Source organism: Vanessa tameamea, chromosome 27 (assembly GCF_037043105.1).
Source record: "Vanessa tameamea isolate UH-Manoa-2023 chromosome 27, ilVanTame1 primary haplotype, whole genome shotgun sequence".
In the NCBI taxonomy this organism is placed as follows: domain Eukaryota; kingdom Metazoa; phylum Arthropoda; class Insecta; order Lepidoptera; family Nymphalidae; genus Vanessa; species Vanessa tameamea.
The window spans coordinates 7,298,767-7,311,768 of NC_087335.1; the positions used below are offsets into that span (position 1 = coordinate 7,298,767).

Consider the following 13,002-nt stretch of genomic DNA (forward strand, 5'->3'; position numbering starts at 1 on the left):
ACAGATACTTGGTGGATAAGATAACCTAAAAAGAAATGAGTTTCTTTCACCGGTTCTCCTCAGGTCTGAGTTGATATTGATAGTAAATAAGTCAGTGTAACGCTTTAATATAGAACAAAGATTTTTGATTTTTTTAAATAATTGAGTCTGACCCAAATGGTTGGATTGGACTCCCCCCTCTTCTTGATATATTTATTGACAAAAAAGGTAATGCTATATAATGCAATTTTGTGTTTTTGAAGGTATGTATTTCATTTGTTTTTGCTCTGTATACAAAATTGTATCAAATGATATTGAGGGTTTTTGTATTTATTTATTTATTTATTTAAAAGGTACATCAACATCACACATATTCAGCACTTATAAATAACAGATAAAACAAAAGAGAAAAAATTAGGACCTGATATGAGTGACAATTACAGATGTACACAACATTCGCACAAAGAAAAAACAAAAAATAAAACTTATTGTCTACCTGTTGAATTTAAGTAATAATAAAAAAATATATATATATTAAAAAGAAATCATAAGACCTAATATACAAAACTAATATATAAAACCATAAATAAAGATCCACAAATGAAAAATAAAACAATTATGTCTTAGTAACAGTACAGTGAAAAATGTGACTACAGACGAATTTTTTTATTGATAGATTTTATTCTTAAATCTGGGCAAGGCATCAGAAAATATGTCAAGATGCGGGATCTTAGAACATAGTTGGTTGTACTCAGAGCAAAGTCTATTCATAGGACAATGTTTGCCGACATTTGTGCGAGAGACGGTTGTATGAAATATTTTATAAATAGGCTTTCTAGGAGGTCTAACGGGTACTGAGATGTTAATATACGACAGAAGGTGCTCACTTCTAACTACCCCGTTAATAATTTTATATAAAAATATCAGGTCATGCATTTGTCGACGTTTAGACAAGGCTTCCATTTTAAAGAAATTTAAACGCGTGTCATATGGTGTTCTATGTGATAATCCACTACAATTAAAAGCAAGAGATCTGGTAAATGCACGTTGTAAGTTTTCTATTCTCTGTAAATGAACTGTATACGTGGGGTTCCATACTTGGGACGCATATTCAAGTAGACTTCGTACAAGAGCATTATATAGGGTAATCTTGGTGTTACTGTTAAAAGTTTTTGTGTTTCTCTTTATGAAACCGATCATTTGTGATGCCTTCTTGACTATGGTTTCAATATGAGGAACAAATGTGAGTTTTTTGTCGATTATAACCCCGAGATCACGAACGTCATCAACTTGTTCAACCGATTCTCCATTAATTGTGTATTCAGCTGGACAAACGTTTATTTTCATTTTGGTAAAACGAATGTGGTAACATTTTTTTGGGTTTAATTTCATATTATTGAGTGCACACCAGTGTTGAATACCATTCAAATCTTTTTGGATTAATTGTACGTCACAGCAAGATTTAACTGTCTGATATATTTTAAGATCATCAGCAAAGAGGGAATATTTGCTATGACGTAAGTATTGAGCGATATCATTGATGTACACTAAAAACAACAGTGGACCCAAGTGGGAACCTTGAGGAACTCCTGATTTAGCATAATATACGGCTGATTCATACCCTTTAATAGATACTATTTGAGGACGATCGGTCAGATACGACTTAAACCAACTTAAAACAGGACCATCAAAACCAATTGACTTTAACTTTTTAACTAAAATTAAGTGGTCTACTTTATCAAAAGCACTGCTAAAGTCAGTATAAATGACATCTACTTCACGTCTTGCATCTAATGATTGGGAAATATCAGTAACAAAAGAAAGTAAATTAGTTTGTATTGAATAGCCTTTCCTAAAACCATGTTGGTGGGGTGTTAAAATATTATTTATCGTAGGATAAACGCTGGAATAAACTAGGGTCTCAAATATTTTTGAAAAACAAGACAAAATAGAAATAGGTCTATAGTTTTTGATGTCATCCTGCGCACCTTTCTTATAAATTGGTAAAATTCTAGCCTGTTTCCATCGTTGAGGAAATTTGCCATCAGTAAGGGATCGATTGATGATTGCCACTAATGGTCGAGATAAATGAGCAGCACAACGTTTTGCAAACAGAGACGGAATGTTATCAGGTCCAGCACCCTTTGACGCATCCAAATTTTTTAAAACATTATAGACTTCGGCTTCAGTATATTGAGGACATACTGTAAACGTATTTTGAGATATAGGGAAGCTTTGGTGGTCATGTATTTGAGTCGAATATATAGATGCAAAATTTTTGGCAAAAAGGTTTGCAATATCAGAGCCGCTTTCTGCTATTACATTCTCAAGGTGCACGACGGACGGAATAGAATTTTTTTTAGATTTTTTATCAAAAAACTTCCAGAATGACTTACTATTTTTAATAAGAGCATCCTGGATATTTCTTTTATAATTTGCATAGCACTCATCATATAGTTTGTTACAACGGTCTCTGATAAGTTCAAATTCAAGTTGATCACGCGGATTTTTATATTTTCGATGCCTTAGCCTTAATTTATATTTTTCATTCAACAAATTTATCATTGACTTAGTGTACCAAATCGGATAGCGTTTGGAGCCACGTTTTATTGACTTCGGAACATATTTTTGGATAAGGGACTCGAGAACATCATAAAAAATGGAAACCATGTCGTCTACAGTACTACATTGCATAAACTGATTATCCCAGTTTGTACGCTCTAGTTCAGTCAGTATTTTGGTATAGTCTGCTTTATAGAAATTAAAGTTCAGTCGAGATTTAGGTGGAAGCATCTTTAAATTTAAGTTTTCAAAAGTACATACTAAATTAGGATGGTATTTGTCAATTTCCCGTAGCGGATCTGGTGTGCTATGAACTTTTATATTGGATAGATTGCTAAAAATTAAATCTAGGATTTTACCATTGCAATTAGTTATATTGTTATACTGATTAAGGTTGTTAAGATTGGCAAAATCTATCAACGATTTCTCGATTGCACTCTGATATTTTATCGGATACATATATGAATAATCATTGCTTTCTTTCCATATAATTGAACCCAAATTAAAATCACCCAAAATAATAGCGTTATCACAGTGCTGCAATGCTATTGAAGCCTTCTCGAGAAATTCATTGAGTGTATCCAATCTGGATGGAGGTGGCAAATATACAACTCCTATAGCAATTTTAATCAGGTTATTACCAATTTTTGTATTTATAATGATCCACAAATCTTCTCCATCAGTTTCCCAACTCGATATCCTGCATGAATCGATATTTTTTGAAACAGCAATTAATACGCCTCCTCCATCCTGCTTGGTTATTGGCTTAGAACCTGTGGCCAAACAGCTATTTCCAACAATGAATCTATCCTTTCGGTAAACATTGTAACGCGAATCTATAAATTCACTGTCATATACACCAGCCTTTAGCCAGGTTTCAGTAAATACAATGACATCATAAGAACACAGTAAAATATTTTTGTACATTTGATTCGTCCGCGTGCGGATACCTCGAATATTCTGATAATATAGTTCAAACATTTTTACACAGTAAATTTAAAATCACACTATCATGGATAACATATTTTCCCCTTAAACTATTAACTTAATACTATCCGTATTTCTAATTAATATGGCTTGGCTGGACTCGTTTTTGCGGACATAGATTCTCCCGTTACGGACCCAAGTAAATCTGTAATTTAGCTCTTTAGCCTTGGCTCTCGTAGCAGCATGAAGTGACTTGTTCGACGGAGTCAAATGCTCTGCAACATACACTGGCGATCGCGTACCACCAAAACCCAGATGATGGGAGTTTAATTTCTCGTCTTTATTCTTTTTATTAAATGTTTGAACAGCTGCCAACAAAATATCACGATGTCGCGGCGTACGCAGTCTTGCAATAACCGTACGTGGCCTGTTACTATCATTCCTCAACTTTGCAACTCGTGTTACTTGTATAATATCATCATCTAAGAGATTTACATTAACAGTTTTAGCTAACTGTCCAATAGTATTCACGAGATTCACGAATTGTATGATATTAGATTTTCAATACGTGTGCAAAAATCCAAAAATTGTCGGAGACAAGTTGGTGAAAATTGTATTGCAAGATTCCGTTACATACAGGTCCATATACAAAAAAAAAACATTTAAAAATATTATATTACTACAAGTTTATTGAACATTTTATAAATTTTCACTTACACTTTGAGATTGGTAGTATTATTTATAAACTTCAACAAATTAAACGCTTTGAAAATTTTGTTTTTGCAATAACAATACTTGTTTAGATGTGGATGTGTCGCAGTCACACATGAAGGCTCATCGCCGTATCTGAAGAAAAAAACTCCAATAAATAAAGGGGTTAGAAGATAGAACGAAAGATAGACAGATAACAGCCTTTTAATGAGCCACTATTAGGCAAAGGGCTTCCATTTGGAGCGTACTTCACTATGCTGCTCCATTACAACCCAATGTAGGTTTCAGGTGGCAGTTCCTCAACGCTTGTAGGTTTCCTTCACCGTTGAGATGAATTATAAATACAAATTAAGCATATTCAATGATGCTTGAACTCAGAATCATTGGATAAGATTCGCGTTTTGTAACCACTGGCAATCATGGCTCTTAAGAGAGTTAAAGCATATGTAATTGTATAAAAGTATACCATTAAAAAGGTATGTCTGTCTTAAAACCTTTTTTAAATATCAAGAAGATTTCAGTTTTATATTTATTTAAACCTTTAAAACAGGCAATATACATGCGTGCCAGTTTCCAATTACTATATTTAGTGTGTATTTCAATTAGCACGCCTGTAGCAGTGGCGTTCCACAGGGAAGTTCACGACTGCAAATCGCTTGGCAGGGGACAGGACGCTGGTATTTATTTATTTTGTTTTTGTTTGAAATTTTTTACATGCTTCTGTCTTCCGGTTTAATTTGAATAAACAAATACTTACGCTGAAATTCTAGAAACAGCTTTATCCGAAATAACAAACTTATCTAGTTTTGTGTCGTATTGCATAGAACCTTCATACACCGCACGACCAGGACTCATTACGATCTAAAAAATACACATTTCTTTTTTACATTTTCATTAACAGCCTGTTAATTTCCAACTGCTGCGCTAAGGCCTCCTCTCCCTCTGAGGATAAGGTTTGGAGCATATTCCTCCACGCTGCTCCAAATTGCGGGTTGGTGGAATACACATGTGGCAGAATTTCGTTGAAATTACACACATGCAGGTTTCCTCACGATGTTTTCCTTCACCGCCGAGCACGAGATGAATTATAAACACAACATACACACAATTGTAAAATTCCAAAAGCTATTTAAATTGAGGAATACGGTTTGTAAGTATTTGAAACCCAATTTTAATTAAATCAATTAGAAAGATTAGATGAAATAAATCAAATGAGATCCATCATATCATCATAATCAGTCTGTATTAGTCTGGTAGGAAGCGGATGAGAAGGGCCGAAGATCGGGCTCAGAAACGCGCCTTGGGGGAGGCCTATGTCCAGCAAATGAGATCAAGGATACAATTTTATTAATTAATAATGGTTACAATACGTTTATGATTCAATTTCAATCCAACTTCGTGTATTCTATATCCTTAGGATCGAACCAAACATCAGTAAACATAGTTTGTATGTTATATAAATACGTGATTATAATCTGTATTTTATAAGTCTTGGCATTTTTTTTTATACACAAAAATAAGGTTTTACTATAAACGAAGACCGGCCGTAAAAAGCTACCAATAAAAACGTGTATTTATGTAAACTACTGATACTAAAAATGTTTATTTTTTACCATTATTTGATAGTATACGTTTGGTCTTAAATGATTACTAGATTTTTCTTTTAAATCTTCGCGCGTCACCCATTCTATACTAGTTAATTTCCTTTTGACGCAGAGTGAACTAAAAAAAATTACAATATTGTTTTATATCGAATATTCTTCATATTGTATAATATATATTAATATTTGTCGACCGCGGCTCCGCTAGCATTTTAGGAGTTGGTTGTTAGATCTTCTTCCTTGAAGTTCAAGTTTGCTTCGTACCAAATACCATAAAATTCGGTTCAGTGTTTTGGCCGTGAAAAGCAACAGACAGATGGACATTATTATTTTGCCATTTATAATACTTTAAATATATATTGCATGAGACATCTAACTTTCGTATCAACTAATTCCTACAAAGCGACCACGGAGATACTATTATGTCGACTTTCTTCCATAATAAGAGTGGCTATCCTGTATGGGACGTCAAACTATCGTACAATTATTATTCTTATTACGAGTAACTTTACTTCATAGAATAATCTCCAAGCCTTCTTCTTAAGGGTAGGTAGGCATTTCCCCAGAAACTATGCATACACTATGGATGGATATGGAAGACTGAAATAGTGTTTACATACGCACTCCTACACTATGGTACATCCTGTGGAGTTGTCTATCCCTATTGAGGATGGCAACTGTGGCGCTGGCAAGACTTGTTGTATTAAATGACAACATAATAGGAGACAATATTGTTGTTTGTGCAACGCGACACCAAATATATCGTAAATATTAGCAAAGTGAAAATTTACATCTAAAGGTTATTTTAAATAGTAAACCTTACCGTTTTTCATCAGTGATATTGTTAATATATTCGCTGAGAGAATCCGCTGCTTTCTGGTACATTCTATCTGTTTTAAGGACATTGTACCATTTGATATTGAGACAGACACACCAATGCGGAAGTATTCCTGCTTCGTCACAACTACGAGTTTTTGGAATCTTGAATTGGAAACACATTTTTAAGAATTAATTATGAAAAATTGACTGTCTCGTTGGTCTAGTGACTTGATATAAGGAAACAGATCTCGAAGTTCAGGGTTCAAATCCCAGATCAGAGCGATAAAAAGTTATTGGGTTGTTCTGACGAAAAGTTCGTAGTAACTTAGCGTTGCAAACACCTCTGAATTGTCATTTTATGTCATATAAATTTAAATCTACTACCGGTTCGGAATACCGGGACCCACCAAGAAACACTTAAACTTTGTACTAGTAAAATATTCAGTACATGTGATAATCATACTCAATTAAATTTATACGTCCTTTAGGAAAATAACGAAAGCTAACTCCAAGCTTTTTTGTATCCATGTCATCTAGTAAAGAATATGAATCCTTAATAATATTTTTTTAGGATCGTTAAGTATAAAATGGTCTGATTTTATTACAGATTTAAATACCAAAACCAGGATTGGTTGAGGATTGGTTCTTTATGAAAAATTAGGAACATTCCAATTGTGTACGCATAATGGATTTCGAAACGACAATATTATATTAAGAAAACGTCTCCTATGTTTTGTATTTAAAACCTAATTTTCTTAGAGTAGACGTCTCATGGACATACATAGCTATGTTACTGTTTTTTTATATACATTAGAAATAAACCAACAATCGTTGTTGTTATAGACATATACGAGTATGTAACAATTGTCATGGTGATCGGTTAAGGAAGAAAAGTTTATGTGATACAGCACCATTGAGCATTGATTTGAAACAAAAAAGAAACCATAAAAAAAACCTTCATTAAACATAAACGTGTCGAAAATTTTTAATTTTTTTGTTAGAGCCTGCATTCAAAAAGTACATACATATATATTGTTTCTGTTTATTATATTTAGTATACATTTGTTAGTGATTGCCTGATTAATTTTAATAGTATGAGCCCGGATAGCTCAGTCGGTAGAGCATTGGACTTTTAATCCAAGGGTCCAGGGTTCAAGTCCCTGTCCGGGCGATCTTCATTTTTGTCAAAAAATTCAAATCAAATTGTAAAAATAATAATTTTAATAATTATTATCTAGAATATATTTTCACTGTATATTATAATTTAGATACTTTAACATAGAAAAATTATCCACATTTTTAAAAGAAATCTTGGGCATTTTCAAAAACAAACTCTTCAAGCCCATAAAAGCATGCCTTTTATACTTTTTATCTCTTTTGTATTTTTTATACCTATTTCTTTTCTGGCCTGTTGAACATACTATATATTTATATAAATATACATACCTTTTGCAGAAGACTCAATCCTCTCCGTATCTTGAAATTCGGTACAATAAAATCACTGGACAAATTATTCAAGCCCATCGCATCTAATATCGTTGTGTGTATATCAAATGGAGTTGTGAGTACTTTAGAGTTAGACTTCAAGGACTCGAGTGCATCTGGTCTTTCCATTTTTAATCTTTCAGGAAGGACGATCGACATAAAAGCCATCCTTTCCTCCATTTTGCCTTGATATGTTGAACGCATTGGTGAAAATCTAAGGATAAAATATTTCAAATATCTCTTTATGCGTCGACCTAAATCAAAAAGCTTTAGGTTTTTGTTGGTACTATCCCATTGATAGTTTAAGACACAGGAATCATTGACCATGAGCCGAGATGGCCCAGTGGTTAGAACGCGTGCATCATAACCGATGATTGCGAGTTCAAACCCAGGCAAGCACCAGTGAATTTTCATGTGCTTAATTTATGTTTATAATTCATCTCGTGCTCGGCGGTGAAGGAAAACATGTCATTTCAACGAAATTCTGCCACATGTGTATTCCACCAACCCGCATTGGAGCAGCGTGGTGGAATATGCTCCAAACCTCAAAGGGAGAGGAGGCCTTAGCCCAGCAGTGAGAAATTTACAGGCTGTTAATGTATGTATGTATGAATCATTCCATATATTGGTCCCAATCATAAAATAGTTCCCATAATGAGACTTCACTCAACGGAAACATCTTTGAGACGGCCCATAAAATATAAACTATTGCTATAAAAAAGTAGACACGTTCAAGTTACCTAGGCCCGTGATCACCCATAACAATGAGCAAGGTGTCTTTCAACTTCCCACTCTGCTTGATATGGTCCAGGAAGTCGACTACGTCATCATCAGCAGTGGATATAAGATTGAAGTCATCATGGGATATATCGGCGATGAATGTGAAGCAAAAACGCTTTGTGTTTAGGTCCATGAACTAAAATAATATATAATACAAATGTAATTAACATTTATTTAATTAGAGCCTGTAAATCTGTACTAATATTATAATTGTGAAAGTCTTTCTGTGTCTATCTGTATGTCTGTATATTACTCTTTCGAAATAATTGAATCGATTTGATAAAATCGGTAAGGAGTAAGCTTGAGAGCTCACCAAGAACGGACATAGGCTTCATATTTCAGCCCTTGATAGGGGTTAGGAAAAGCAAAGCACAGCAGTCAGCATTGTAAATAAGTTCTTAATGTATCGCCGTCACAAAGTGAAGCCCGGGTAGATGACGCTGCGGGGGAATCTAGTTACACCTTACACTATTATTATGGCGCCCATCGGTATACATATTAGTACACACATAGCCTACCAACAAACCAATTAAAAACAATGGGATTTAAGTGGGATTTGAAATTATATATGTTAATTTTTTTATATTTTAATAATTTCATAGACTCCTCGTTCAATAGCTGGTAAGCTTTATTTACAATAAATAAATGTAAACATAAAATTATCCACCTGTCTAGTCAAGTTTAGTAAAAACAGGTACTGCGGTGTCGCCCCCAAACAATATCTCTTGTGGAGCCCATTCCACCATTTAGAACCATGGCTAGTTTCCTCCATAAGGAAAGACCTAAGATAATGGTCAGCAGGACGTCTACTGAACCCATTGTATCGATATTGAAATGACCCTATCCAGGGCATGTCTTCATAGTAAGCTGTTTGATATCTAGAATAGAAGTTTTCACATCAATATGGAGTCGAGGTGGTCTAAGAATTGCGGGCTTAGTCCCAAGTCGGTTTCAAGAGCCCACACAAAAAATAGGGGTTATGAGTACAGACTTGGTCTAGCACGATTGAATTTTCATGTTATTAATTTGTGTTTATTTCTTCTTGCTTGTCAGTAAAGGAAAATATCGTGAGAAAACCTACATGTATCAGAAGATTATCTGCCACATGGGTCCAGATAACCTGCATTGGAGCCGCATGGTGGAACTAGCGTCAAACCTTCCCAAAAAGGACAGCAAACCTAAGCCCAGCGCGGTACATTTACAGGCAACGTACGTATGTAACATATACATATGTAAAAATTTAGTAGTTATTTCGTATATAGCGAAAAAATACGCGTGTTTTTATTTAGTTACTTCCTTATTAACTTCATAAAAGCAGAGGTATTCTGTAACAATAAACTCGAAACTCACCGCAGAACTCGAGCGTGAAATGCGAAATTGACTATAATTATTATACATTTTTTAGGGTACGTTTATCAAAATGTCATATTACCGAAAGTCGATTGTCAACATTACACGAGACAGATATAAAGTGTATTCTTACAGAATCGCACTGTAGGCGTGGCTGGGCATAGCTAGTCGTGTTACCATGACATCATCAATACCCTTTAATGGTGGTATTTAATTTATTACATTATTACCTATGTTACACGATAAAGTGGAATACAACAAACAGTACATATATATTTTATTTATTTGTTATAGTCCAGCTAGGCAAAGATATAGGTCCTGTCTAGTCCGTCATTCCACCTTTACCTGTATCATTCATATAGATATATTAGTATTTATCAATTAACTTGTAGATTTTAAACTTAAAAAATCACAAGTATCCTATGTCTTTATGATATGATACAGCGGAATTATGTTCAAATTGTTATGACAATAATTTCAATGGAACATAATTTATTATTTATAACAAAAAAATCTACATAATAATTGACAATAAATAAAAGTTATATGAGGTAAATAAAATAATGAATATGTGTATATATTACCCATACTGTTTAGCTGTGTGGAAAATAAACAAATCCGGCTCGAGATAAATGTCTTTGGAATACCGTTGCCTCGCGTAAGGATGCTGCAGTTCAGTTCTACCGGATAGGATCGGAAAGAGAGCGTCAGGAGTTCCATCTCCTACTATATTATAACTGTGAACAAAGATGTAACTATAAACGTTATATTATGGAACATAGCTGACGTGCTCTGAAGACTTATGTCGTTAGATAAAAACGTGTAGCATTATGAGGGTTGCGAGGAGGTACACGCGGCGTGAGTAGGGATTTTCAAAAAAGCTATGTTTCATACTGCTTGCCCCGACCCGTATCGTACGACAGAGGGAGTGATGTGCAGAAAATTAAAGAGGATTCTTGAACTAAATTGTTACAATTTAACAAAGAATTAATTTTAGAGAGCGAAAAATGGTACCCGTCGGTTGGAGAGCAGTACTACGGCTGCATGAGAAAAAAATGTAAACATAAACAAAATTAAAGTAAATTGTTTTCGACAAAATTAAATTCTAACTGAACTAAGGTAGGTATACTATTTGACAATATAAATGTAATTTAAATAAGCTTTCCTAATTTTGACGCCAAATGTAGAGTGACTTGCAGTTTACAATGAAATGAAATCAAAGTAAAACCTGTCATAGGTTATGAAAATCCTAAAAAATCATTCGAATAAACGCGGAGTTTCGCGGGAGACCCACTAGCAACTAATAAGTCTTATTAGTATAAATGTTATAATTAAAAGTAATGCCAATGTTGGTTAATAGAGTCAAATAACGAAAACAAAAAAAGAGTTGAAGTTGAATATGCAATCGAATAGATATCATGAGTACTTGAAATAATAAATAAATATACCAGGAGACTAGAATCAAAAAATTATTGAACCAGCCTAAAATTTATTTATTGCAAAAGCAGGTATATTGTTTTGTTTATTTATTGGATGGAGATGAAACATATCCATGATATGAGCATGGTCAAGCCAAGGCAAGTAATATATTTACAAATAAAATATATATTTCTAAGATTAATGACTTGTGCTTTTCCGAGTTTTGATTCGATTCTCATACAGCATTGATACTACTGTTGGTACCGTGGCACCAACAGTACCATGGTACTTTACTACTTGGTACAATAGTAAACAGCAACGCTGTGAACGGTACCATTATAGTATTTGGTACTGGTATAGACAACCACTGTGGTTTGCTTAGGTTGAAAAGTCATTTACCATTTAGGTTGGTAGTGTATTTGAAAAAATAAATAGATGCTTAACTTTAAAATATATAACTATTTATTAATAATACTTTGAATTATTAATTATTACAACACTATATTGAAAGAGGAATTTGACATAGAATCTAAAAGAAAACTAAGCAAGCGTATTTGAAGCAATCATATGTGAGCTGAAATGTATTTATATCTAAGTCTCAACAGTATTCAGGTCATAACAGGGTCAGGGATAATATTAGAAAGTCCTTACCCATTAAGAAACACCGCCTCTAAATCTTCTTTCAGAAATTTATAACTCTTGGGCATTTTCCGAATAAATCCGTTGCGCGATGCAGAATCGAAGCCTAGTATTAAAACATTTATTGCCCTCCCACTTCCCGGAGGTGATGAATTGGGTTCGATGGGACGTATACCACAATTGTAACCATGCCATCTTTTTGATAATATACTAAAACTGAATAGATTAAATTATATTTAGCACTAGCTGTGCCGTCAAACTCGGTCCAGCCGTTCCAGAAATTAGTGGGAACACACAAACAGACAGACAGACGGAACAGTATTTAAAACGGGATATTTACCATGTTTTTGATTTGTATTTGGTGGAGCTCGATATTTCGACATTATCTACGAATGTCTTGACGTCAACATCTACCCGCAAACGTCAGTCTCGTGAACAAGACATTCGTAGATAACGTCGAAATATCGAGCTCCACCAAATAAAAATAAAAAACATGGTAAATATCCCGTTTTAAATACTGTTAGTAATAAAAATAACCATGTTAATTTAAAATCTTAGACAGACGAAAATTGTAAAAAATGTTATTTTGGTATATGTACCGTGTATAGATTACATGCATTTAGTAAGAAGTGGTTATTTTAATTTTACAAACAGACACTCCAATTTTATTATATGTATACCTAGATAAGTAAAATTGTTAGATGCCGAATTATTAATGTTCGAGGAAACA

General features: G+C 33.8%; 1 protein-coding gene and 1 non-coding gene across 2 annotated transcripts; one reads left to right on the plus strand and one right to left on the minus strand.

The window, feature by feature from the left end:
- Nucleotides 1-4,932: 4,932 nt before the first annotated feature.
- On the minus strand, nt 4,933-12,449 carry LOC113392103 (uncharacterized). Its single transcript, XM_026628380.2, has 8 exons — nt 12,285-12,449; nt 10,799-10,951; nt 9,532-9,742; nt 8,825-9,000; nt 8,046-8,298; nt 6,604-6,761; nt 5,793-5,901; nt 4,933-5,040 (listed from the first exon to the last, which is right to left on the minus strand). Exons 1-8 carry the CDS (start codon nt 12,338-12,340, stop codon nt 4,933-4,935), a joined length of 1,224 nt encoding a protein of 407 aa, XP_026484165.2. The 5' UTR covers nt 12,341-12,449.
- Trnak-uuu (transfer RNA lysine (anticodon UUU)) lies at nt 7,698-7,770 on the plus strand. Its single transcript has one exon. It is a non-coding gene; the product is annotated as a tRNA-Lys (tRNA).
- Nucleotides 12,450-13,002: the final 553 nt, after the last annotated feature.

Excerpts from the sequence above, each read along its gene's own strand:
- LOC113392103 (XM_026628380.2), bottom strand. The coding sequence starts at position 12,340 with ATGCCCAAGAGTTATAAATTTCTGAAAGAAGATTTAGAGGCGGTGTTT. Across the intron at positions 10,952-12,284 it reads GAGGCGGTGTTTCTTAATGG|TTATAATATAGTAGGAGATG; the intron begins GTAAGGACTTTC and ends CTTTGTTCACAG. Across the intron at positions 9,001-9,531 it reads TACTAAACTTGACTAGACAG|TTCATGGACCTAAACACAAA; the intron begins GTGGATAATTTT and ends ATATTATTTTAG.